Source organism: Nerophis lumbriciformis, linkage group LG37 (assembly GCF_033978685.3).
Source record: "Nerophis lumbriciformis linkage group LG37, RoL_Nlum_v2.1, whole genome shotgun sequence".
NCBI classification, from domain to species: domain Eukaryota; kingdom Metazoa; phylum Chordata; class Actinopteri; order Syngnathiformes; family Syngnathidae; genus Nerophis; species Nerophis lumbriciformis.
Genome location: NC_084584.2, coordinates 7,716,864 through 7,742,752, shown reverse-complemented (window position 1 = coordinate 7,742,752; position 25,889 = coordinate 7,716,864). Strand labels below are relative to the sequence as shown.

General features: G+C 36.2%; 1 protein-coding gene across 2 annotated transcripts in view; it reads left to right on the top strand.

Moving 5' to 3' along the window:
- ro60 (Ro60, Y RNA binding protein) overlaps positions 1–25,889 on the top strand; it is a 48,058-nt gene that overhangs the window by 12,253 nt on the left and 9,916 nt on the right. For both annotated transcript variants that reach the window (XM_061930896.2, XM_061930895.2), the window contains exons 2-6: positions 1,304–1,846; positions 14,749–14,969; positions 21,992–22,138; positions 22,215–22,352; positions 22,411–22,527. In XM_061930896.2, the coding sequence (XP_061786880.2) occupies positions 1,315–1,846; positions 14,749–14,969; positions 21,992–22,138; positions 22,215–22,352; positions 22,411–22,527 (1,155 nt within the window). In that variant the 5' untranslated portion in view covers positions 1,304–1,314. The remainder of the gene's footprint in view (positions 1–1,303; positions 1,847–14,748; positions 14,970–21,991; positions 22,139–22,214; positions 22,353–22,410; positions 22,528–25,889) is intronic.

Here is a 25,889-nt window from a genome sequence, read left to right as displayed (position 1 = left end):
TAAGAGTGATGTCACCTAGCGGCAGGCAGCATGTAGAGTTGGGTGTCATCATCATAAGAGTGATGTCACCCAGCGGCAGGCAGCATGTCGAGTTGGGTGTCATCATCATAAGAGTGATGTCACCCAGCGGCAGGCAGCATGTAGAGTTGGGTGTCATCATCATAAGAGTGATGTCACCTAGCGGCAGGCAGCATGTAGAGTTGGGTGTCATCATCATAAGAGTGATGTCACCTAGCGGCAGGCAGCATGTAGAGTTGGGTGTCATCATCATAAGAGTGATGTCACCTAGTGGCAGGCAGCATGTAGAGTTGGGTGTCATCATCATAAGAGTGATGTCACCTAGCAGGAGGCAGCATGTAGAGTTGTGTGTCATCATCATAAGAGTGATGTCACCTAGTGGCAGGCAGCATGTAGAGTTGTGTGTCATCATCATAAGAGTGATGTCACCTAGCAGGAGGCAGCATGTAGAGTTGTGTGTCATCATCATAAGAGTGATGTCACCTAGCGGCAGGCAGCATGTAGAGTTGGGTGTCATCATCATAAGAGTGATGTCACCTAGCGGCAGGCAGCATGTAGAGTTGGGTGTCATCATCATAAGAGTGATGTCACCTAGCGGCAGGCAGCATGTAGAGTTGGGTGTCATCATCATAAGAGTGATGTCACCCAGCGGCAGGCAGCATGTAGAGTTGGGTGTCATCATCATAAGAGTGATGTCACCTAGCGGCAGGCAGCATGTAGAGTTGGGTGTCATCATCATAAGAGTGATGTCACCTAGCAGGAGGCAGCATGTAGAGTTGTGTGTCATCATCATAAGAGTGATGTCACCTAGTGGCAGGCAGCATGTAGAGTTGTGTGTCATCATCATAAGAGTGATGTCACCTAGCAGGAGGCAGCATGTAGAGTTGTGTGTCATCATCATAAGAGTGATGTCACCTAGCGGCAGGCAGCATGTAGAGTTGGGTGTCATCATCATAAGAGTGATGTCACCTAGCGGCAGGCAGCATGTAGAGTTGGGTGTCATCATCATAAGAGTGATGTCACCTAGCGGCAGGCAGCATGTAGAGTTGGGTGTCATCATCATAAGAGTGATGTCACCCAGCGGCAGGCAGCATGTAGAGTTGGGTGTCATCATCATAAGAGTGATGTCACCTAGCGGCAGGCAGCATGTAGAGTTGGGTGTCATCATCATAAGAGTGATGTCACCTAGTGGCAGGCAGCATGTAGAGCAGTCCTTCATCTTGGCGAGTGAAGACTAGTTTTTGGAGTCCATCTGACTGCTATGTCATTGTCCTCTCTGGTCCAGGTTGTCCCACAATGCAAGGAGATGGCAGCCAGTGGGAGGTGAGTGACCACACCAGACTGTGTCGCTTCCTCTGCTACGGCTCAGACCAAGTGGTCTACACTGCCAGAGACCAGGCAGGTCTAGGCATGGAGCGTGTGGGATCCATGCTCTCCATGCTCCAGGAGGGCCAAGGTGTCCAGGTGGTGGAGACCATCCAGAGGTTTGCTCAGGATGGACAAGCGGTCCGACTGGAGCCCTGCATCTTTGCCTTGGCGTTGTGCTCGCAACACTCTGAGCTGAAGACCAGGCAGGCGGCCTTCAAGGCGCTGAAGGAGGTTTGCCCGCAGCCCGCCCATCTCTTTTCTTTCATCCAGTACAAGAAAGAACTGAAGGAGGACATGAAGTGTGGAATGTGGGGACGTGCCCTCAGGAAAGCTGTGTCTGACTGGTACTGCGGGCAGGATGCTCTGAGTCTGGCTGCGGCCGTCAGCACATGTAAACAAAGACAGGGTTGGTCACACCAGGACTTACTCAGGCTCTCCCACACCAAACCAGCTGATGAAGGTAAAACATCATTCCACTTCCTATTTGAAATGAAGTACAATTACAATGCACAGTATGTGTGTATAAATGATATATACACATTTAGATGTACAGGATGTGTGTATAAATGATATATACACATTTAGATGTATAGGATGTGTGTATAAATGATATATACACATTTAGATGTATAGTACGTGTGTATAAATGATATATACACATTTAGATGTATAGTACGTGTGTATAAATGATATATACACATTTAGATGTATAGTATGTGTGTATAAATGATATATACACATTTAGATGTATAGTATGTGTGTATAAATGATATATACACATTTAGATGTATAGTATGTGTGTATAAATGATATATACACATTTAGATGTACAGGATGTGTGTATAAATGATATACACACATTTAGATGTACAGTATGTGTGTATAAATGATATACACACATTTAGATGTACAGTATGTGTGTATAAATGATATATACACATTTAGATGTATAGTATGTGTGTATAAATGATATATACCGGTACACATTTAGATGTATAGTATGTGTGTATAAATGATATATACACATTTAGATGTTCAGTATGTGTGTATAAATGATATATACACACTTAGATGTACAGTATGTGTGTATAAATGATATATACACATTTAGATGTACAGTATGTGTGTATAAATGATATATACACATTTAGATGTATAGTATGTGTGTATAAATGATATATACACATTTAGATGTACAGTATGTGTGTATAAATGATATACACATTTAGATGTACAGTATGTGTGTATAAATGATATATACACATTTAGATGTACAGTATGTGTGCATACCTGCCAACTACTCCGGTTTTCCCGTAATTAGTACGGTTTTCATCAACCTATTCCGGGTTACGGTTGCAGTGATAAAAAATACGGTTTTTCATTAATTTAAAAAAGTTTTATTCACGAAATCGCGTAACAACAATGACAATCGACACTGCTTCCCGTAACTTCCTATCGAGCCATTCCGAATGCCATGCGCGAGGCTATTTATAGCACCGCTGCCAAGCACGAGGCACCTGTTGCCATTGTTTCCAAACGAGCGAATGATCATGGAATCAGCCGGAGAAAAATCGCAAACGAGTCTTAAACCGAAAAGAAAACTGCAGTCATTCCGTGAAGAATATTCAAAAGCCTATCCGGGAATAATTATCCGTTCCAAAAAGGGTGAAAACTACGCGAATTGCACCTTGTGCAGACAAGATTTTTGGATCGGACACGGAGGAATTAGCGATGTAAAAGACCACGTTGGGACAAAAAAACACAAGTCTAATGCCGTTGCTAGCGATACAAGTGGAAAACTTTCAACGTTTTTCGGATTTTAGCCACAAAAAGGTAATGACACCAATGTTATCTATTGGAATTGTTTAGTACTGTTATACTGTTAAAAGTGTTTATACTATTTATGCTTTCAAGTCCAAGTTGAAGAAATCTTGTTCGATGTTGACAGCATAACTACCAAAATACAGAAGTATGTCCTTAATATTTTTGCAGTGCTATTTCTGTTGAAAAGTTAAAATGATTACATTAGAGATGTGATGTGCCACTTTTCAAGTGTCTGATGGCTTAAATTAATTTTCATGAATTTTTCATATTTTGAATTCTTTTGAAAGGCTTACAAAAAAAACTACATTTGAATTGTAATTCCATGCTATTGACAGGACTATTAATTTTAATGAAGTTAGCTTACCATGTTTACAGTATGATAATTGTGATAGAAATGTGAATTTTAGGCACAGAATATTTTATACAATTGAACAAGGCAGTAGATTATACAAGCTTGGACAGAAAGTTAATAATGACACCAATTTTTTTTTTTATGGAATTGTTTAGTACTGTTTTACCATTTGTTTACTGTAAAAAGTGTTTATACTTTCAATTAACAAATTGAAGTCTTGTGAAAGGTTGACAGGATAACTGGCATTAACTGTCAAAATCATTTCAAACTATTGAATTTAGCTTACAGAATAAACATGTCAATCAACCCATATGATTTTTGCTGTAATATTTTTGTTTTGAAAAGTCACTGTGACTGATAGAAAAGTGATGGTTTTAGCAACATTTTAACCTGTCTGAATGCTAATAATCATTTTGCGTCGGGGGGGTGGGCGAATCCTGAAACCCCCACCAGGACTTTGTCCTGGACCAACCGGGGCCTGCAACCCCTGGACCCTGGCTACTAGGTTTTTCTGATTTCAAAAGTTGGCAGGTATGTGTGTGTATAAATGATATATACACATTTAGATGTACAGTATGTGTGTATAAATGATATATACACATTTAGATGTACAGTATGTGTGTATAAATGATATACACACATTTAGATGTATAGGATGTGTGTATAAATGATATATACACATTTAGATGTACAGTATGTGTGTATAAATGATATATACACATTTAGATGTATAGTATGTGTGTATAAATGATATATACACATTTAGATGTTCAGTATGTGTGTATAAATGATATATACACATTTAGATGTATAGTATGTGTGTATAAATGATATATACACATTTAGATGTTCAGTATGTGTGTATAAATGATATATCCACATTTAGATGTACAGTATGTGTGTATAAATGATATACACACATTTAGATGTATAGGATGTGTGTATAAATGATATATACACATTTAGATGTACAGTATGTGTGTATCAATGATATATACACATTTAGATGTATAGTATGTGTGTATAAATGATATACACATTTAGATGTACAGTATGTGTGTATAAATGATATATACACATTTAGATGTATAGTATGTGTGTATAAATGATATACACACATTTAGATGTATAGGATGTGTGTATAAATGATATATACACATTTAGATGTACAGTATGTGTGTATAAATGATATACACATTTAGATGTACAGTATGTGTGTATAAATGATATATACACATTTAGATGTATAGTATGTGTGTATAAATGATATATACACATTTAGATGTTCAGTATGTGTGTATAAATGATATATACACATTTAGATGTACAGTATGTGTGTATAAATGATATACACACATTTAGATGTATAGGATGTGTGTATAAATGATATATACACATTTAGATGTACAGTATGTGTGTATAAATGATATACACATTTAGATGTACAGTATGTGTGTATAAATGATATATACACATTTAGATGTTCAGTATGTGTGTATAAATGATATATACACATTTAGATGTACAGTATGTGTGTATAAATAATATATACACATTTAGATGTACAGTATGTGTGTATAAATGATATATACACATTTAGATGTACAGTATGTGTGTATAAATGATATACACACATTTAGATGTATAGGATGTGTGTATAAATGATATATACACATTTAGATGTACAGTATGTGTGTATCAATGATATATACACATTTAGATGTATAGTATGTGTGTATAAATGATATACACATTTAGATGTACAGTATGTGTGTATAAATGATATATACACATTTAGATGTATAGTATGTGTGTATAAATGATATACACACATTTAGATGTATAGGATGTGTGTATAAATGATATATACACATTTAGATGTACAGTATGTGTGTATAAATGATATACACATTTAGATGTACAGTATGTGTGTATAAATGATATATACACATTTAGATGTATAGTATGTGTGTATAAATGATATATACACATTTAGATGTTCAGTATGTGTGTATAAATGATATATACACATTTAGATGTACAGTATGTGTGTATAAATGATATACACACATTTAGATGTATAGGATGTGTGTATAAATGATATATACACATTTAGATGTACAGTATGTGTGTATAAATGATATACACATTTAGATGTACAGTATGTGTGTATAAATGATATATACACATTTAGATGTTCAGTATGTGTGTATAAATGATATATACACATTTAGATGTACAGTATGTGTGTATAAATAATATATACACATTTAGATGTACAGTATGTGTGTATAAATGATATATACACATTTAGATGTACAGTATGTGTGTATAAATGATATATACACATTTAGATGTACAGTATGTGTGTATAAATGATATATACACATTTAGATGTACAGTATGTGTGTGTATAAATGATATATACACATTTAGATGTACAGTATGTGTGTATAAATGATATATACACATTTAGATGTACAGTGTGTGTATAAATGATGTATACACATTTAAATGTACAGTATGTGTGTATAAATGATATATACACATTTAGATGTATAGTATGTGTGTATAAATGATATATACACATTTAGATGTACAGTATGTGTGTATAAATGATATATACACATTTAGATGTACAGTATGTGTGTATAAATGATATACACACATTTAGATGTATAGGATGTGTGTATAAATGATATATACACATTTAGATGTACAGTATGTGTGTATAAATGATATATACACATTTAGATGTATAGTATGTGTGTATAAATGATATATACACATTTAGATGTTCAGTATGTGTGTATAAATGATATATACACATTTAGATGTATAGTATGTGTGTATAAATGATATATACACATTTAGATGTTCAGTATGTGTGTATAAATGATATATCCACATTTAGATGTACAGTATGTGTGTATAAATGATATACACACATTTAGATGTATAGGATGTGTGTATAAATGATATATACACATTTAGATGTACAGTATGTGTGTATCAATGATATATACACATTTAGATGTATAGTATGTGTGTATAAATGATATACACATTTAGATGTACAGTATGTGTGTATAAATGATATATACACATTTAGATGTATAGTATGTGTGTATAAATGATATACACACATTTAGATGTATAGGATGTGTGTATAAATGATATATACACATTTAGATGTACAGTATGTGTGTATAAATGATATACACATTTAGATGTACAGTATGTGTGTATAAATGATATATACACATTTAGATGTATAGTATGTGTGTATAAATGATATATACACATTTAGATGTTCAGTATGTGTGTATAAATGATATATACACATTTAGATGTACAGTATGTGTGTATAAATGATATACACACATTTAGATGTATAGGATGTGTGTATAAATGATATATACACATTTAGATGTACAGTATGTGTGTATAAATGATATACACATTTAGATGTACAGTATGTGTGTATAAATGATATATACACATTTAGATGTTCAGTATGTGTGTATAAATGATATATACACATTTAGATGTACAGTATGTGTGTATAAATAATATATACACATTTAGATGTACAGTATGTGTGTATAAATGATATATACACATTTAGATGTACAGTATGTGTGTATAAATGATATATACACATTTAGATGTACAGTATGTGTGTATAAATGATATATACACATTTAGATGTACAGTATGTGTGTGTATAAATGATATATACACATTTAGATGTACAGTATGTGTGTATAAATGATATATACACATTTAGATGTACAGTGTGTGTATAAATGATGTATACACATTTAAATGTACAGTATGTGTGTATAAATGATATATACACATTTAGATGTATAGTATGTGTGTATAAATGATATATACACATTTAGATGTACAGTATGTGTGTATAAATGATATATACACATTTAGATGTACAGTATGTGTGTATAAATGGTATATACACATTTAGATGTATAGTATGTGTGTATAAATGATATATACACATTTAGATGTACAGTATGTGTGTATAAATGATAAATACACATTTAGATGTATAGTATGTGTGTATAAATGATATATACACATTTAGATGTATAGTATGTGTGTATAAATGATATATACACATTTAGATGTATAGTATGTGTGTATAAATGATATATACACATTTAGATGTATAGTATGTGTGTATAAATGATATATACACATTTAGATGTATAGTATGTGTGTATAAATGATATATACACATTTAGATGTTCAGTATGTGTGTATAAATGATATATACACATTTAGATGTATAGTATGTGTGTATAAATGATATATACACATTTAGATGTATAGTATGTGTGTATAAATGATATATACACATTTAGATGTATAGTATGTGTGTATAAATGATATATACACATTTAGATGTTCAGTATGTGTGTATAAATGATATATACACATTTAGATGTATAGTATGTGTGTATAAATGATATATACACATTTAGATGTATAGTATGTGTGTATAAATGATATATACACATTTAGATGTATAGTATGTGTGTATAAATGATATATACACTTTTAGATGTACAGTATGTGTGTATAAATGATATATACACATTTAGATGTACAGTATGTGTGTATAAATAATATATACACATTTAGATGTACAGTATGTGTATATAAATGATATATACACATTTAGATGTACAGTATGTGTGTATAAATAATATATACACATTTAGATGTACAGTATGTGTGTATAAATGATATATACACATTTAGATGTACAGTATGTGTGTATAAATGATATATACACATTTAGATGTACAGTATGGGTGTATAAATGATATATACACATTTAGATGTACAGTATGTGTGTGTATAAATGATATATACACATTTAGATGTACAGTATGTGTGTATAAATGATATATACACATTTAGATGTATAGTATGTGTGTATAAATGATATATACACATTTAGATGTATAGTATGTGTGTATAAATGATATATACACGTTTAGATGTACAGTATGTGTGTATAAATGATATACACACATTTAGAAGTACAGTATGTGTGTATAAATGATATATACACATTTAGATGTTCAGTATGTGTGTATAAATGATATATACACATTTAGATGTATAGTATGTGTGTATAAATGATATATACACATTTAGATGTATAGTATGTGTGTATAAATGATATATACACATTTAGATGTATAGTATGTGTGTATAAATGATATATACACGTTTAGATGTACAGTATGTGTGTATAAATGATATATACACATTTAGAAGTACAGTATGTGTGTATAAATGATATATACACATTTAGATGTTCAGTATGTGTGTATAAATGATATATACACATTTAGATGTACAGTATGTGTGTATAAATGATATATACACATTTAGATGTTCAGTATGTGTGTATAAATGATATATACACATTTAGCTGTATAGTATGTGTATAAATGATATATACACATTTAGATGTACAGTATGTGTGTATAAATGATATATACACATTTAGATGTACAGTATGTGTGTATAAATGATATACACACATTTAGATGTACAGTATGTGTGTATAAATGATATACACACATTTAGATGTATAGGATGTGTGTATAAATGATATATACACATTTAGATGTATAGTATGTGTGTATAAATGATATATACACATTTAGATGTACAGTATGTGTGTATAAATGATATATACACATTTAGAAGTACAGTATGTGTGTATAAATGATATATACACATTTAGATGTTCAGTATGTGTGTATAAATGATATATACACATTTAGATGTATAGTATGTGTGTATAAATGATATATACACATTTAGATGTATAGTATGTGTGTATAAATGATATATACACATTTAGATGTATAGTATGTGTGTATAAATGATATATACACATTTAGATGTACAGTATGTGTGTATAAATGATATATACACATTTAGATGTTCAGTATGTGTGTATAAATGATATACACACATTTAGATGTACAGTATGTGTGTATACGGTAAATGATATACACATTTAGATGTACAGTATGTGTGTATAAATGATATATACACATTTAGATGTACTGTATGTGTGTATAAATGATATATACACATTTAGATGTACAGTATGTGTGTATAAATGATATATACACATTTAGATGTACAGTATGTGTGTTTGGCTGCCTTTTTTTCCAGGAACACTAATAGCAAAAGTCACAATGTCCCATAGAGTTCTAAAAAAGTTATGACAGACCACCTAAAAAAAACGGAATGGAATTTTAACGTTATTTTTACTGAATGGGACACCCAAAAATGTACATGAAAATAAAGAAAGTGGGATTTACAATATTAACTATGGACGATAAAAGACTGAATATTAACAACATATTTAAGAGCAGCTCCTCCATAGTTGTGTATCTTTTACAATCAAGCAAAACACAACAACAATGTAACACCCAGCAAAATATGAATGCAAAGTGTAATAAACACCTACAATATGATATAGTATCACTTTTATGCAGACATTTGTTGTACAAATCTGCTTCCCCAACATGTGTTTGGGGCTGAAAACAAGCCCCGCCCACTCTGCTTTGTTCCTGCTCTGAGCTGCTGTGACCTAGATGACCCTAATAACTCCTAGAACACTCAAAAGTGCAGATTTCAACCATTGAAATACTTTCTATAGTACAGTCCACTAGTTAGTGGTCCAAGGAAGAAGAACCTAACCCAACTTGTTGGTTCAGTCCACTGGTTAGTGGTCCAAGGAAGAAGAACCTAACCCAACTTGTTGGTTCATGCCACTAGTTAGTGGTCCAAGGAAGAATAACCTAACCCAACTTGTTGGTTCAGTCCACTAGTTAGTGGTCCAAGGAAGAAGAACCTAACCCAACTCGTTGGGTCATGCCACTAGTTAGTGGTCCAAGGAAGAAGAACCTAACCCAACTGGATTTTATTGTGTCAATGCCAGTGTTGGGTTAGTTACTGAAAAACAGTAACTAGTTACAGTTACTAGTTACTTTATTTCAAAAGTAACTCAGTTACTAACTCAGTTACTTACACCAAAAAGTAATGCGTTACTGTGAAAAGTAACTATTTAGTTCTTCTACTTTTTTTTTTTAAAGCTCCCATTAATGCCCTTTTAGCCTTCATTTCAGTACTGTTATTGCACTGGACAATAATACAATGTGTTGATCAACTTGACATACATTTGCATCACTGAACTCTGCTAAGCAATGTGCTCTACATACAACACACAAAGACAAAGATATGTTTCAAAGGGCCAATTTATTTCAAGCCAGAACAAATTGACAAAACTATTTTAAATAGCTGCAACATAACATACATAAGTAACAAACAGCATAATAACACTAACACTAACCACGTTAAACCCAAATTCCGAACTAATAAAGGTCTTAACTCATTCTCTTTCTATGCCACTTCAATATGGAATGCACTCCCAACAGGTGTAAAAGAAAGGGCATCTCTATCCTCCTTCAAAACCGCACTAAAAGAACACCTCCAGGCAACTACAACCCTAAACTAACACCCTCCCTTCCACATAATACCTCTTCGGATTATAAATAATCAAATGTAGACACTTTTTCTTATACTTTCTGATCTCTCTCTCTGTGTCCACTACTTGCTGTACATATCCTACCAAGTCAGTCCTACACTGTTTCAATGTCCATTTCTCTGATGATGCAATTGTTGATGACTGAAGTGTTGAGACCAACCAAACCTAACCCCTCCCCCCCTCCATATCCCACACCCCGGATTGTAAATAATGTAAATAATTCAATGTATATACCCTGATGATTATCTTGTGTGATGACTGTATTATGATGTTAGTATATATTTGATAGTATATATCTGTATCTGGACCCCGACTTAAACAAGTTAAAAAACTTATTTGGGTGTTACCATTTAGTGGTCAAGTGTACGGAATATGTACTGTACTGTGCAATCTACTAATAAAAGTTTCAATCGATCAATCAATCAACAACATAGCTGTAAAGCTGGCTTCACCCAAGGAAGGCACACGTGACATACTCAGAGCCTAACCAGGCAGATTTGAATTGTTGTTTTGGGCAGTAGACGGGATCTTTGATCCAAGACACAACTTACATTTAACTAAATTGTGCTCGACAAAAGAAAAGAAGTGAGAATATCTCATACTTGCCAACCCTCCCGAATTTCACTGCCTCTCCCTGGGACAACCATTCTCCAAATTTCTGCCGATTTCCAGCCGGACTTAAGGCACGCCCCCTCCCGGTCTGTGCGGATCTGAGTGGGGACAGCCTGTCGTCACGTCCGCTTGGCCAACCAAAAAGTAACCACAGAACACTATACCGTATAGTCGTATAGTGTTCTGTGGTTACTTTTTTGTTGGCCAACGGTTGTATTGCGCACCCCCCTCCCCTGCCCTCCCCTCCCCTTCCCACACTCAGACACACAGTCACACGCACACACAGAGAGCGCAGAGGAAGAATCAGAAGTACGTCTCTGCTTCGCTGGAATAAAACACACTCAGATCCTCAGTTTCTAGCCGATACTACATAAAAAATAACGTAAAATAACGCAGTAACGCATCATGTAGTAACGGTAACTGAGTTACTGACTATAAAAAAATAACGCGTTAGATTACTAGTTACCGCCGAAACTAACGGCGTTAGTCCCAACACTGGTCAATGCTCCAATTCTTCTTCTTCTTCTCCATATTTTGGCGCGTTCTACTTTCCACATTTTTCACCCGATTCAAAACGTTCCAACTTCAAACAGTTCAGTCTATTCGGGAACCGTGGGCTTTCCCTTGAGGGATTCCAAAAATTCCCAGAATCCCAGGTTTTCTGGGACATTTTTCCCAATCAAAATAAATTGCCCATTTTTCAAACTTCCACCATTTCCATATTTTTCAACATATTCAAACCATTCCACCTTCAACATATTCCACTCATTCTGGACATTTGAACAACCAATTTTCCAAGTTCTAAAAATTCCAGGAATTCCCGTTTTTTACGAAAATTACCAAATTTCCATGAAATTCCCATTGAAATGAATGGGACATTTTTCAAAGTTCCACAACACCCACAATTTTTATCCGATTCAAACTGTTCCATATTTAAAATATTCATCCTGTTGTGTGCTCTCCAATAATTCTAAAAACAATTCCCGGATTACCCAGAATTCCCAGTTTTTAAGGACATTTTCCCCATTCAAAATGAATTGCCCATTTTTCAAACTTCCCCCATTTCCACATTTTTCAACCGATTCAAACCATTCCACCTTCAACATATTCCACTCATCCTGGACATTCAAACAACCATTTTTATAACTCAAAAAAATTCCAGGAATTCCCGTTTTTTCAAACCCTTTTTTCACCCTTATTTCTGTTGACTACTCCTACATTTTTCAACCTTTGCACTGTCAAAACATTCCTCTTAATCAGGACAAAAAATAAAGTTTCTTTTTGAACTGGAAAAATTCCCGGTTTTCCCGAAATTCCAGGAATTCCGTAATACCATTTCTCAGTTAAAAATGTTTCTACTTCAACATTTCTCGACCGATTTGAAAAATTCCAACCCCAACCATTTGAACTTATTCAGAACATTCAAATGTTTTAGCATTTTTTTTTAATTCACGCTTTTCCCGAAATTCCCAAATTTCCATGAAATTCCCATTGAAATGAATGGGACATTTTTCAAAGTTCCACAACACCCACATTTTTTATCCGATTCAAACCGTTTCATCTTCAAAATATTCAGCCTGATCAGGAATTGTGTGCTCTCCAATAATTAAAAAAAATATTCCCGGATTTCCTAGAATTACCAGTTTTTAGGGAAATTTTCCCCATTCAAAATGAATTGGCCATTTTTCAAACTTCCACCATTTCCACATTTTTCAACCGATTCAAACCATTCCACCTTCAACACATTAAACTCATCCTGGAAATTCAAACAACTATTTTTCCAAGTTCAACACATTTCCAGGAGAAAAAAAAATTCTAACCTTAATTCCAACCTTTTTTAGTGTGATGACTCCTTTCACATTTTCAACCCACTTCAAGCGTTCCACTGTCTAAACATTCCTCTTAGTCAGGACAAAAAAACAAGTTGGTCTAAGAACTTGAAAATGTCTTGTTTTTTCCCAAAATTCCATAATACCATTTTTCAATTAAAAACTGTTTCTACTTTAACATTTCTTGACCGATTTAAACAATTCCAACACCAACCAATTCAGCTCATTCAGGACATTCATGCGCCTAATTATTTTCAAAAAAATCCCGCTTTTCCCAAAATTCCCAAATTTCCATTAAATTCCCATGAAAAGAGTGGGACATTTTTCAAAGTTCCACAACTCCCACATTTTTCATCCGATTCGAACCGTTCCAACTTGAAAATATTCAGCCTGGTCAGGAATTGTGTGCTCTGCTTCATTAATTATTAAAAAAAATTCCTGAATTTCCTATAAATTCCAATTTTTAGGGACATTTTCCTCATTCAAAATTAATCATCCATTTTTCAACTGCTTCAAAGCATTCCACCTTCAACACAATAAACTCATCCTGGAAATTCAAACATCCATTTTTCCAAGTTCAACACATTTCCAGAAATTCCTGTTGTTTTTCTAACCTTATTGCCAACCTTTTTCAGTGTGATGACTCCTTTCACATTTTTCAACTCACTTCAAGTGTTCCACTGTTTAAACATTCTTCTTAGTCAGGACAAAAAAACAAGTTGGTTTAAGAACTTGAACATTTCCCGGTTTTTCAGAAATTTCGTAATACCATTTCTTAATTAAAAAACTGTTACTACTTCAACATTTCTTGACCAATATAAACGATTCCAACACCAACCAATTCAGCTTATTCAGGACATTCATGCTCCGTTTTTTTTTTTAAATCCCGCTTTTCCCAAATTCCCAAATTTCCAGGAAGTTCCCATTGAAATGAATGGGACAATTCCCACATTTTTCAAGCTATTCAAAGCATTCCAACATCAACACATTCCACTCATCCTGGACATTCAAACTAGCCTCATCTAGTTATACAAGCTGATTGATGACTTTGCAAAGAAGCTGATGATACCAACTATGTTGGATGTGGTATTTTTATGAGCTTGTCGCACAGTTTGTTTACTATGCCGTGTTTCTTCCAGCTATTGCCCTGATCTGCCAGTATGTAACAAAGGAATGGAAAGATGTCCAAGTGGCATACGCCGACAAAGACAACTCGGATGAGGTGTCCAAGGTGCTGTCCTATCTGGAAGTGGTGGAGAAGGCCAGGCACAGTTGTGATGAAACGGAGGTCATTACTTTGATTGAGGAACACAACTTGGAGAGAGAGCAGCTTCTTACAGACCACCTCAAGTCCAAATCGGTGAGTACGTGTTTGCGTTATTTCATTGTACTGAACGCTTCCGCTCAAATTGTTCCCTCAAAGCTTCTGAAGACTTAATTTGCTCCACTAAGGCACCTAGAAGAGTATAGGATTGCTACAAGGACCTTCTTCTTCTGTATTTATTGATGTTTGTACATCACATGCAGGTTAAAGGGGAGCTGCACTTATTTTGTCTATCCTTCAAAATCCTTATATAAGATGAAAACACAGCTTTTTCTTTTTTATACACCAGCCTATAAAGCACACTAAAATACAACCTACATGCTATAAGCATATATGTAATTTAGTAGCAGACACATTCATGTAATATTTACGTATTTTGGTCATTTTAAGCGTACTGCGGCGTATTCATTTCACCAGACGCTTGCTTTTTCCTTCAGCAACAGACCTAAGCATCATGTAGCAGTATTGCTAAGTGCTAAACAAGATATACAAACATTATAAAACAACCACTTACTGTACAATGTCTGCTCTCACTGGGATAAAGACGTTTACCGTATTTTCCGCACTATAAGGCGCACCTAAAAACCACAAATTTTCTCAAAAGCTGACAGTGCGCCTTATAACCCGGTGCGCTTTATATATGGATAAATATTAAGATTCATTTTCATAAAGTTTCGGTCTCGTAACTACGGTAAACAGCCGCCATCTTTTTTCCCGGTAGAACAGGAAGCGCTTCTTCTTCTACGCAAGCAACCGCCAAGGTAAGCACCCGCCCCCATAGAACAGGAAGCGCTTCTTCTTCTACTGTAAGCAACCACCCGCCCGCGTAGAAGAAGAAAAAGCGCGCGGATATTACGTACGTTTCATTTCCTTTGTGTGTTTACATCTGTAAAGACCACAAAATGGCTCCTACTAAACGACAGGGATCCGGTTCATGAAAAGACGCAATCTCTCCATCCGCACACGGATTACTATTTCACAGCAACTGATATTCCTGTGAACCGCACTGTGGATACAACGGGAGCACGTACGGTGAATATTCGCACCACAGGGAATGAGAAGTCATCCTTCACTGTGGTTCTAGCTTGCCATGCTAATGGCCAGAAACTTCCACCCATGGTGATATTCAAAAGGAAGACCTTGCCAAAAGAGACCTTTCCAGCCGGCGTCATCATAAAAGCTAACTCGAAGGGATGGATGAAGAAAAGATGAGCGAGTGGTTAAGGTAAGTTTAAGTTTACGCGAAGAGGCCGGGTGGCTTTTTTCACGCAGCTTCGTCCATGTTGATATACGATTCCATGCGCGCCCACATCACGCTGGTTTTAATACATTATTAAAGTTTGACTGACCTATTTGACTGTTTTTTTGACATTCCTTTAGCGCAGTTAGATGCGGCTTACAACACGGGGCGGCTTATAGGTGGACAAAGTTTTGAAATATGCCGTTCATTGAAGGCGCGGCTTATAACCCAGGGCGCCTTATGGTGCGGAAAATACGGTATATCCTCCTGTTTACATGAACAATTCATCATTATCCTCACAAAGGGTAAAAGAATGTGCCCCAAACAAGTATTTTCGTGTCTTTCTGGCCATCTCCGGGTCTAAGTTGGGTGTCAAAGTTGACCAACTTGTGGGTTTATGTCCACAGCCTTTTACTATCCGGGTGAGAGACATGATTTGTCATCTAGAATTAACTTTCACCAACTCGGAGGCCATGCAGCAGCTCAATATAGCAGCATAAGCTAGTTAGCTCTCTGTGATCACAGCGTTGCTAAAGGTAGTTCCTCTCTGTTAGCACTTATAATAACAATATTGTTAATATTCAGGTCATGGCATGTAAATGGAGTATTGTTTGTGTTTTTTAGAAAGTTTTCTGGGACAATAGTGCACTCCATTAGCTTTCTTTGTTAGCCACCTTGTACTGACCGTGTTTTACGACTTAGAATGTATAGAAAAATCAAAACATGTGTAAGTATATATGTCATGTAGTAACATTCATAATAACATGTAATATATACATGATGTAAGTATATATGTCATGTAGTAACATTCATAATAACATGTAATATATACATGATGTAAGTATATATGTCAAGTAGTAACATTCATAATAACATGTAATATATACATGATGTAAGTATTTGTCATGTAGTAACATTCATAATAACATTTAATATACCGTATACATAATGTAAGTATGTCATGTAGTAACATTCATAATAACATGTAATATACACATGATGTAAGTATGTCATGTAGTAGCATTCATAATAACATGTAATATACACATGATGTAAGTATATGTCATGTAGTAACATTCATAATAACATGTAATATATACATGATGTAAGTATATATGTCATGTAGTAACATTCATAATAACATGTAATATATACATGATGTAAGTATATATGTCATGTAGTAACATTCATAATAACATGTAATATATACATGATGTAAGTATATATGTCATGTAGTAACATTCATAATAACATGTAATATATACATGATGTAAGTATATACAGTGGGGCAAAAAAGTATTTAGTCAGCCACCGATTGTGCAAGTTCTCCCACTTAAAATGAAGACAGAGGTCTGTAATTTTCATCATCGGTACACTTCAACTGTGAGAGACAGAATGTGAAAAAAAATCCAGGAATTCACATTGTAGGAATTTTAAAGAATTTATTTGTAAATTATGGTGGAAAATAAGTATTTGGTCACTTCAAACAAGGAAGATCTCTGGCTCTCACAGACCTGTAACTTCTTCTTTAAGAAGCTCTTCTGCCCTCCACTCGTTACCTGTATTAATGGCACCTGTTTGAACTCATTATCTGTATAAAAGACACCTGTCCACAGCCTCAAACAGTCAGACTCCAAACTCCACTATGGCCAAGACCAAAGAGCTGTCAAAGGACACCAGGAAAAGAATTGTAGACCTGCACCAGACTGTGAAGAGTGAATCTACAATAGGCAAGCAGCTTGGTGTTAGAAAATCAACTGTGGGAGCAATTATCAGAAAATGGAAGACATACAAGACCACTGATAATCTCCCTCGATCTGGGGCTCCACGCAAGATCTCATCCCGTGGGGTCAAAATGATCATGACAACAGTGAGCAAAAATCCCAGAACCACACGGGGGGACCTGGTGAATGACCTGCAGAGAGCTGGGACCAAAGTAACAAAGGTTACCATCAGTAACACACTACGCCAACAGGGAATCAAATCCTGCAGTGCCAGACGTGTCCCCCTGCTTAAGCCAGTGCATGTCCAGGCCCGTCTGAAGTTTGCCAGAGAGCACATGGATGATACAGCAGAGGATTGGGAGAATGTCATGTGGTCAGATGAAACCAAAATAGAACTTTTTGGTATAAACTCAACTCGTCGTGTTTGGAGGAAGAAGAATACTGAGTTGCATCACAAGAACACCAGACCTACTGTGAAGCATGGGGGTGGAAACATCATGCTTTGGGGCTGTTTTTCTGCTAAGGGGACAGGACGACTGATCCGTGTTAAGGAAAGAATGAATGGGGGCCATGTCTCGAGAGATTTTGAGCCAAAACCTCCTTCCATCAGTGAGAGCTTTGAAGATGAAACGTGGCTGGGTCTTCCAGCATGACAATGATCCCAAACACACCGCCCGGGCAACGAAGGAGTGGCTCTGTAAGAAGCATTTGAAAGTCCTGGAGTGGCCTAGCCAGTCTCCAGACCTCAACCCCATAGAAAATCTGTGGAGGGAGTTGAACGTCCGTGTTGCTCGGCGACAGCCCTAAAACATCACTGCTCTCGAGAAGATCTGCATGGAGGAATGGGCCAAAATACCAGCTACTGTGTGTGCAAACCTGGTAAAGACCTATAGTAATCTTTTGACCTCTGTTATTGCCAACAAAGGTTATATTACAAAGTATTGAGTTGAATTTTTGTTACTGACCAAATACTTATTTTCCACCATAATTTACAAATACATTCTTTAAAAATCCTACAATGTGAATTCCTGGATTTTTTTTTCACATTCTGTCTCTCACAGTTGAAGTGTACCCATGATGAAAATTACAGACCTCTGTCATCATTTTAAGTGGGAGAACTTGCACAATCGGTGGCTGACTAAATACTTTTTTGCCCCACTGTATGTCATGTAGTAACATTCATAATAACATGTAATATATACATGATGTAAGTATATATGTCATGTAGTAACATTCATAATAACATGTAATATATACATGATGTAAGTATATATGTCATGTAGTAACATTCATAATAACATGTAATATATACATGATGTAAGTATATATGTCATGTAGTAACATTCATAATAACATGTAATATATACATGATGTAAGTATATACGTCATGTAGTAACATTCATAATAACATGTAATATACACATGATGTTAAGTATATATGTCATGTAGTAACATTCATAATAACATGTAATGTATACATGATGTAAGTATATGTCATGTAACATTCATAATAACATTTAATATATACATGATGTAAGTATGTCATGTAGTAACATTCATAATAACATGTAATATATACATGATGTAAGTATATATGTCATGTAGTAACATTCATAATAACATTTAATATATACATGATGTAAGTATGTCATGTAGTAACATTCATAATAACATGTAATATACACATGATGTAAGTATATGTCATGTAGTAACATTCATAATAACATGTAATATATACATGATGTAATTATATATGTAATGTAGTAACATTCATAATAACATGTAATATATACATGATGTAAGTATATAAATCATGTAGTAACATTCATAACATGTAATATATACATGATGTAAGTATATATGTCATGTAGTAACATTCATAAAAACATGTAATATACACATGATGTAAGTATATATGTCATGTAGTAACATTCATAATAACATGTAATATATACATGATGTAAGTATATAAGTCATGTAGTAACATTCATAATAACATGTAATATATACATGATGTAAGTATATGTCATGTAGTAACGTTCATAATAACATTTAATATTTACGTCTTTTGGTCATTTTAAGTGTACACAGAGCATTCATTTCAAAAATCCATCACAGTTTTTTGTTTTTTTCTTCATCGCTGATTATTACTCACTGCAGACTTTGAGAGCCAACAAACATGATAAAACATCACTTACTGTACAATGTCTGCTGTCATTAGGATGCCAACTGCTCGGATGTTCATGTTTTCCCGTTTCGATGAAGAATGTCTCCATAATCCTTGCGAAGAAAAGGGGTCTTTTCATGTTGTCGTCGCCAGTTTCAGGTCCTAAATGGCAGTCAAAGTGTACCAACTTGTCAGAATACCTACCGTATATTCCGCACCATAAGGCGCCCTGGGTTATAAGCCGCGCCTTCAATGAACGGCATATTTCAAAACTTTGTCCACCTATAAGACGCCCCGTGTTATAAGCCGCATCTAACTGCGCTAAAGGAATGTCAAAAAAACAGTCAGATAGGTCAGTCAAACTTTAATAATATATTAAAAACCAGCGTGATGTGGGCGCGCATGGAGTCGTATATCAACATGGACGGAGCTGCGTGAAAAAAGCCACCCGGCCTCTTCGCGTAAACTTACCTTAACCACTCGCTCATCTTTTCTTCATCCATCCATCCCTTCGAGTTAGCTTTTATGATGACGCCGGCTGGAAAGGTCTCTTTTGGCAAGGTCTTCCTTTTGAATATCACCATGGGTGGAAGTTTCTGGCCATTAGCATGGCAAGCTAGAACCACAGTGAAGGATGACTTCTCATTCCCTGTGGTGCGAATATTCACCGTACGTGCTCCCGTTGTATCCACAATGCGGTTCACAGGAATATCAAAAGTCAGTGGAACCTCGTCCATGTTGATAATGTTCTCTGGCCGGATCTTTTTTTCAGCTATCTTGTTTTTACAATATGCACGGAAAGTAGCCAGCTTTTCTTGAAAGTCTTTAGGCAGTTGCTGTGAAATAGTAATCCGTGTGCGGATGGAGAGATTGCGTCTTTTCATGAACCGGATCCCTGTCGCTTAGTAGGAGCCATTTTGTGGTCTTTACAGATGTAAACACACAAAGGAAAATGTAATATCCGCGCGCTTCTTCTTCTTCTACGCGGGCGGGTGGTTGCTTACAGTAGAAGAAGAAGCGCTTCCTGTTCTATGGGGGCGGGTGCTTACCTTGGCGGTTGCTTGCGTAGAAGAAGAAGCACTTCCTCTTCTACGGGGAAAAAAGATGGCGGCTGTTTACCGTAGTTGCGAGACCGAAACTTTATGAAAATGAATCTTAATATTAATCCATATATAAAGCGCACCGGGTTATAAGGCGCACTGTCAGCTTTTGAGAAAATTTGTGGTTTTTAGGTGCGCCTTATAGTGCGGAAAATACGGTACTCAGACGTCTCATGTCCAGGTGAGATGATCTAGAATAAACTTGCAGGGAAGCGAGGAAGCAGCAGACCACTCCATGATGTAAATATAGAGACACAGGAAGTGATCACTATAAATAGTTCGTCTGCGTTAGCACTAACACTTGTTAATATTCAAGTCACCAAATGTAAATGGAGTGTTGTTGGATGGTTATTTATTGGATTTTTATGGGCGAAATAAAGGATTAAGGAGCTACCATTGGCAGACTTTTATTTGATATTTAGAATCCATTAAAAAAGTCTGTCATGTCTTTCATAATGATTGTGAATGATATGCAAAATTCCCCCAAAATGTGCAGTTTCCCATTAATGGTGTTGTTTCAAGCTAGCTTAGCGGGTAGCCAGGCTATTAGCATGCCTGCTCCTGGCTTTCCCCAGTACTTGATAATGATACTTGGGATACTAAGAAATGCAGTTTATTTGATAATTATTAACTTAGAGGAGTGGCTCCACACTGTGTATGGAGATACAGGATTAGCTGCTAGCCACTTGTCAGCCGGGGGACCACAAATAGTGTCAGCCAGAGGGGATGTGGTTTGTAATTAGCAATGGTGATGGTCTACTTGTTCGCGCAAATCGTCCAATACCGATTGGTACATCCCTACCTGAAAAGCTTTGTCACCCCCCCAGGTGTGGCGAGCGTTGTTAAAGGAAATGCCTCTCCAATCAGCACTAAAGATCCTGGGGAAAATGACATTCAAAAAGGTGCTTCAGCCTGGTAGTCCGGAAACAGAAGTGCTGTGTGAGAGACTCCGCAGCGAGGCAGCGCTGAAAAAGGTATGGCCTTTTAAGCTACATGTTGGCATACAGTTGTTTTTCTGTTTTGTAGCCAGTAATCCTTGTTTTCCTCCAGGCAAAGGTGCACCCATTTAGCATCCAGTTGGCTTCTGAAAACTACAAACGAGGCCAAGGCTATGAGGGGAAAACTAAATGGGAACCCGACGCCAACATCCTCAAAGCCCTGGACTTTGCTTTTTACAAGAGTTTCTTTGTAAGTGGTACGCAACAAGTACAGCATCCTTTAGCTGAATTGAGCTGTTCTTTTCCAGAATGTGGAGCCAGTGGGAAAAAGGTTCATTGTGGCCGTTGATGTGAGCACGTCCCCGACCAGTAAGGTCCCAGGGACGTCAGTCAGCACTGCAGCCGCGGCCGCACTGATTACAATGGTAAGACCGTAGTACACATGCTTTTTGGACATCCCTTCTCTGCAGGAAGTCTAAGTTAAGGAGTTGGATTCCAACAAAATATACTTTATCGTGTGGTTCTGTTTCTTGACTGGCTCATTGGGAGTGCCTAAGTCCTCCAGAAGGCAGTGTTAGTAATGTCACAACACACAGTTGGTCCTGTGTTACCTAGCAAACTAATCAGATCCATTGAATCAATATTTCTTAAAGGGGAACATCACAATTTCAGAAGGGTTAAAACTAGGGCTGAAACGACGCGTCGACGTAGTCGACGTCATCGGTTATGTAAATACGTCGAGGACGTTTTTGTTCGTCGACGCGTCGCATATTTACGTCACACTACCGTCATGGCGGAGCGCAAAGCAGACGATGCGAGCGGTGCGAGCGAGGGGAAAAAAGCACGCCAAAAGTCGTCAAAAGTGTGGGAGTATTTCAATAAACGGCCTAAGAAGAAACGCTACTTTTACTCCGCTACTTTTATCTACATTCAGCTCGCTACTCGCTACTAATTTTTGTCGATCTGTTAATGCACGCTTTGTTTGTTTTGGTCTGTCAGACAGACCTTCATAGTGCCTGCCTTACTGGCAGAGGTGGGTAGAGTAGCCAGAAATTGTACTCAAGTAAGAGTACTGTTACTTTAGAGATTTATTACTCAAGTAAAAGTAAGGAGTAGTCACCCAAATATTTACTTGAGTAAAAGTAAAAAGTATGTTGTAAAAAAACTACTCAAGAACTGAGTAACTGATGAGTAACATACACACACATATCATATATATATATATATATATATATATATAAATCTCCTGACGATTGAGGGTACCCCCCCTCATGAAACAGGCCTGTAGAGATGAAATAGTCTTGTGATTTTTTCCCCACACATACATATATATATATATATATATATATATATATATATATATATATATATATATATATATATATATATATATATATACATACACACACACACACATATATACATATATACACACACACATATACATATATATATTTATTTATATATACCGTATTTTCCGCACTATAAGGCGCACCGGATTATTAGCCGCACCTTCTATGAATTACATATTTCATAATTTTGTCCACCAATAAGCCGCCCCGGACTAAAAGCCGCGCCTACGCTGCGCTAAAGTGAATGTCAAAAAAACGCTGCGCTAAAGTGAATGTCAAAAAAACAGTCAGATAGTTCAGTCAAACTTTAATAATATATTGAAAACCAGCGTTCTAACAACTCTGTCCCAAAATGTACGCAAATGTGCAATCACAAACATAGTAAAATTCAAAATGGTGTAGAGCAATAGTAACATAATGTTGCTCGAACGTTAATGTCACAACACACAAAATAAACATAGCGCTCACCTTCTGAAGTTATTCTTCATTCGTAAATCCTTCGAATTCTTCGTCTTCGGTGTCCGAATTGAAAAGTTGCGCAAGCGTGGTATCCAAAATGGCCGGTTCCGTCTCGTAGAAGTCATCGGGAGTCAGTGTCGCTGTTGTTCTGTGAATCCTGCCTTCCGGAAAGCTCGGACCACAGTTGTGACCGAAATATCTGCCCAAGCATTTACGATCCACTGGCAAATGTTGGCGTATGTCGTCCGAGGCTGTCTGCCCGTCTTAGTGAAGGTGTGTTCGCCTTCGGAGCTGTGTGAAAAAAGCCACCCGGCCTCGTCGCGTAAACTTCCCTTAACCACTCGCTCATCTTTTCTTCATCCATCCATCCCTTCGAGTTAGCTTTTATGATGACGCCGGCTGGAAAGGTCTCTTTTGGCAAGGTCTTCCTTTTGAATATCACCATGAGTGGAAGTTAGCATGGCAAGCTAGAACCACAGTGAAGGATGACTTCATTCCCTGTGGTGCGAATATTCACCGTACGTGCTCCCGTTCCACAGTGCGGTTCACAGGAATATCAGTTGCTGTGAAATACGGTAGTAATCCGTGTGCGGATGGAGAGATTGCGTCTTTTTATGAACCGGATCGCTTATTAGGAGCCATTTTGTGGTCTTTACAGATGTAAACAGGAAATGAAACGTACGGTGATATCCGCGCGTTTTTTCTTCTTCTTCCGGGGGCGGGTGAAGCGCTTCCTGTTCTATGGGGGCGGGTGCTTTCCTTGGCGGTTGCTTGCGTAGAAGAAGAAGCGCTTCCTGTTCTACCGGGAAAAAAGATGGCGGCTGTTTACCGAAGTTGCGAGATCGAAACTTTATGAAAATTAATCGTAATAAAGCGCACCGGGTTATAAGGCGCACTGTTAGCTTTTGAGAAAATTTGTGGTTTTTAGGTGCGCCTTATAGTGCGGAAAATACGGTATACATACATTGATATATACAAGATATAATTTATATATATATTTTTTGCCGTTTTTGTTTACATGTTAATAGTGTTTTAATGAATATACATGCATGTTTAACACATATAGATTCCTTTCTTTCATGAAGACAAGAATATAAGTTGGTGTATTACCTGATTCTAATGACTTGCATTGATTGGAATCAGACAGTAGTGATGACAAACGTCCACGTTTTCAAATGGAGGAGAAAAAAAGTTCCTCCTTTCTGTCCAATACCACATGAAAGTGGTTGGTTTTTGGCATCTTATATGTCCAGCTTCCATATTCGTTTTTATACACTTTACAAGAAATACATTGGCGGCAAACTCCGTAGCTTGCTAGCTTGTTTGCGCAGGCTTTCGGAGACTCTTATTTTGAAAGCGCAGGCGCGATGGAGCGGCACTTTTATTGTGAAGACAGGAACTGTGCAGTCAGTCTTTAGGCTTTTGACGGGAAATAAAAAATGGTCTTTTTTTCCTTCACACTTTTGATTGATTGATTGGAACTTGTATTAGTGGATTGCACAGTACAGTACATATTCCGTACAATTGACCACTAAATGGTAACACCCCAATAAGTTTTTCAACTTGTTTAAGTCAGGTCATGTGACCCCTGGCTCTGTTTGATTGGTCCAACGTCACCAGTGACTGCATCTGATTGGTGGAACGGAGTGAACGTCACCAGTGACTGTATTTGTTGAAACGCAGGCACTATGAAGGTCTGTCTGACAGACCAAAACAAACAAAGTGTGCATTAACAGATCGATAAAAATTAGTAGCGAGTAGCGAGCTGAATGTAGATAAAAGTAGCGGAGTAAAAGTAGCGTTTCTTCTCTATAAATATACTCAAGTAAAAGTAAAAGTATGTTGCATTAAAACTACTCTTAGAAGTACAATTTATCCCAAAAGTTACTCAAGTACATGTAACGGAGTAAATGTAGCGCGTTACTACCCACCTCTGCTTACTGGTGACGTTTCACTTCGTTCCACCAATCAGATGC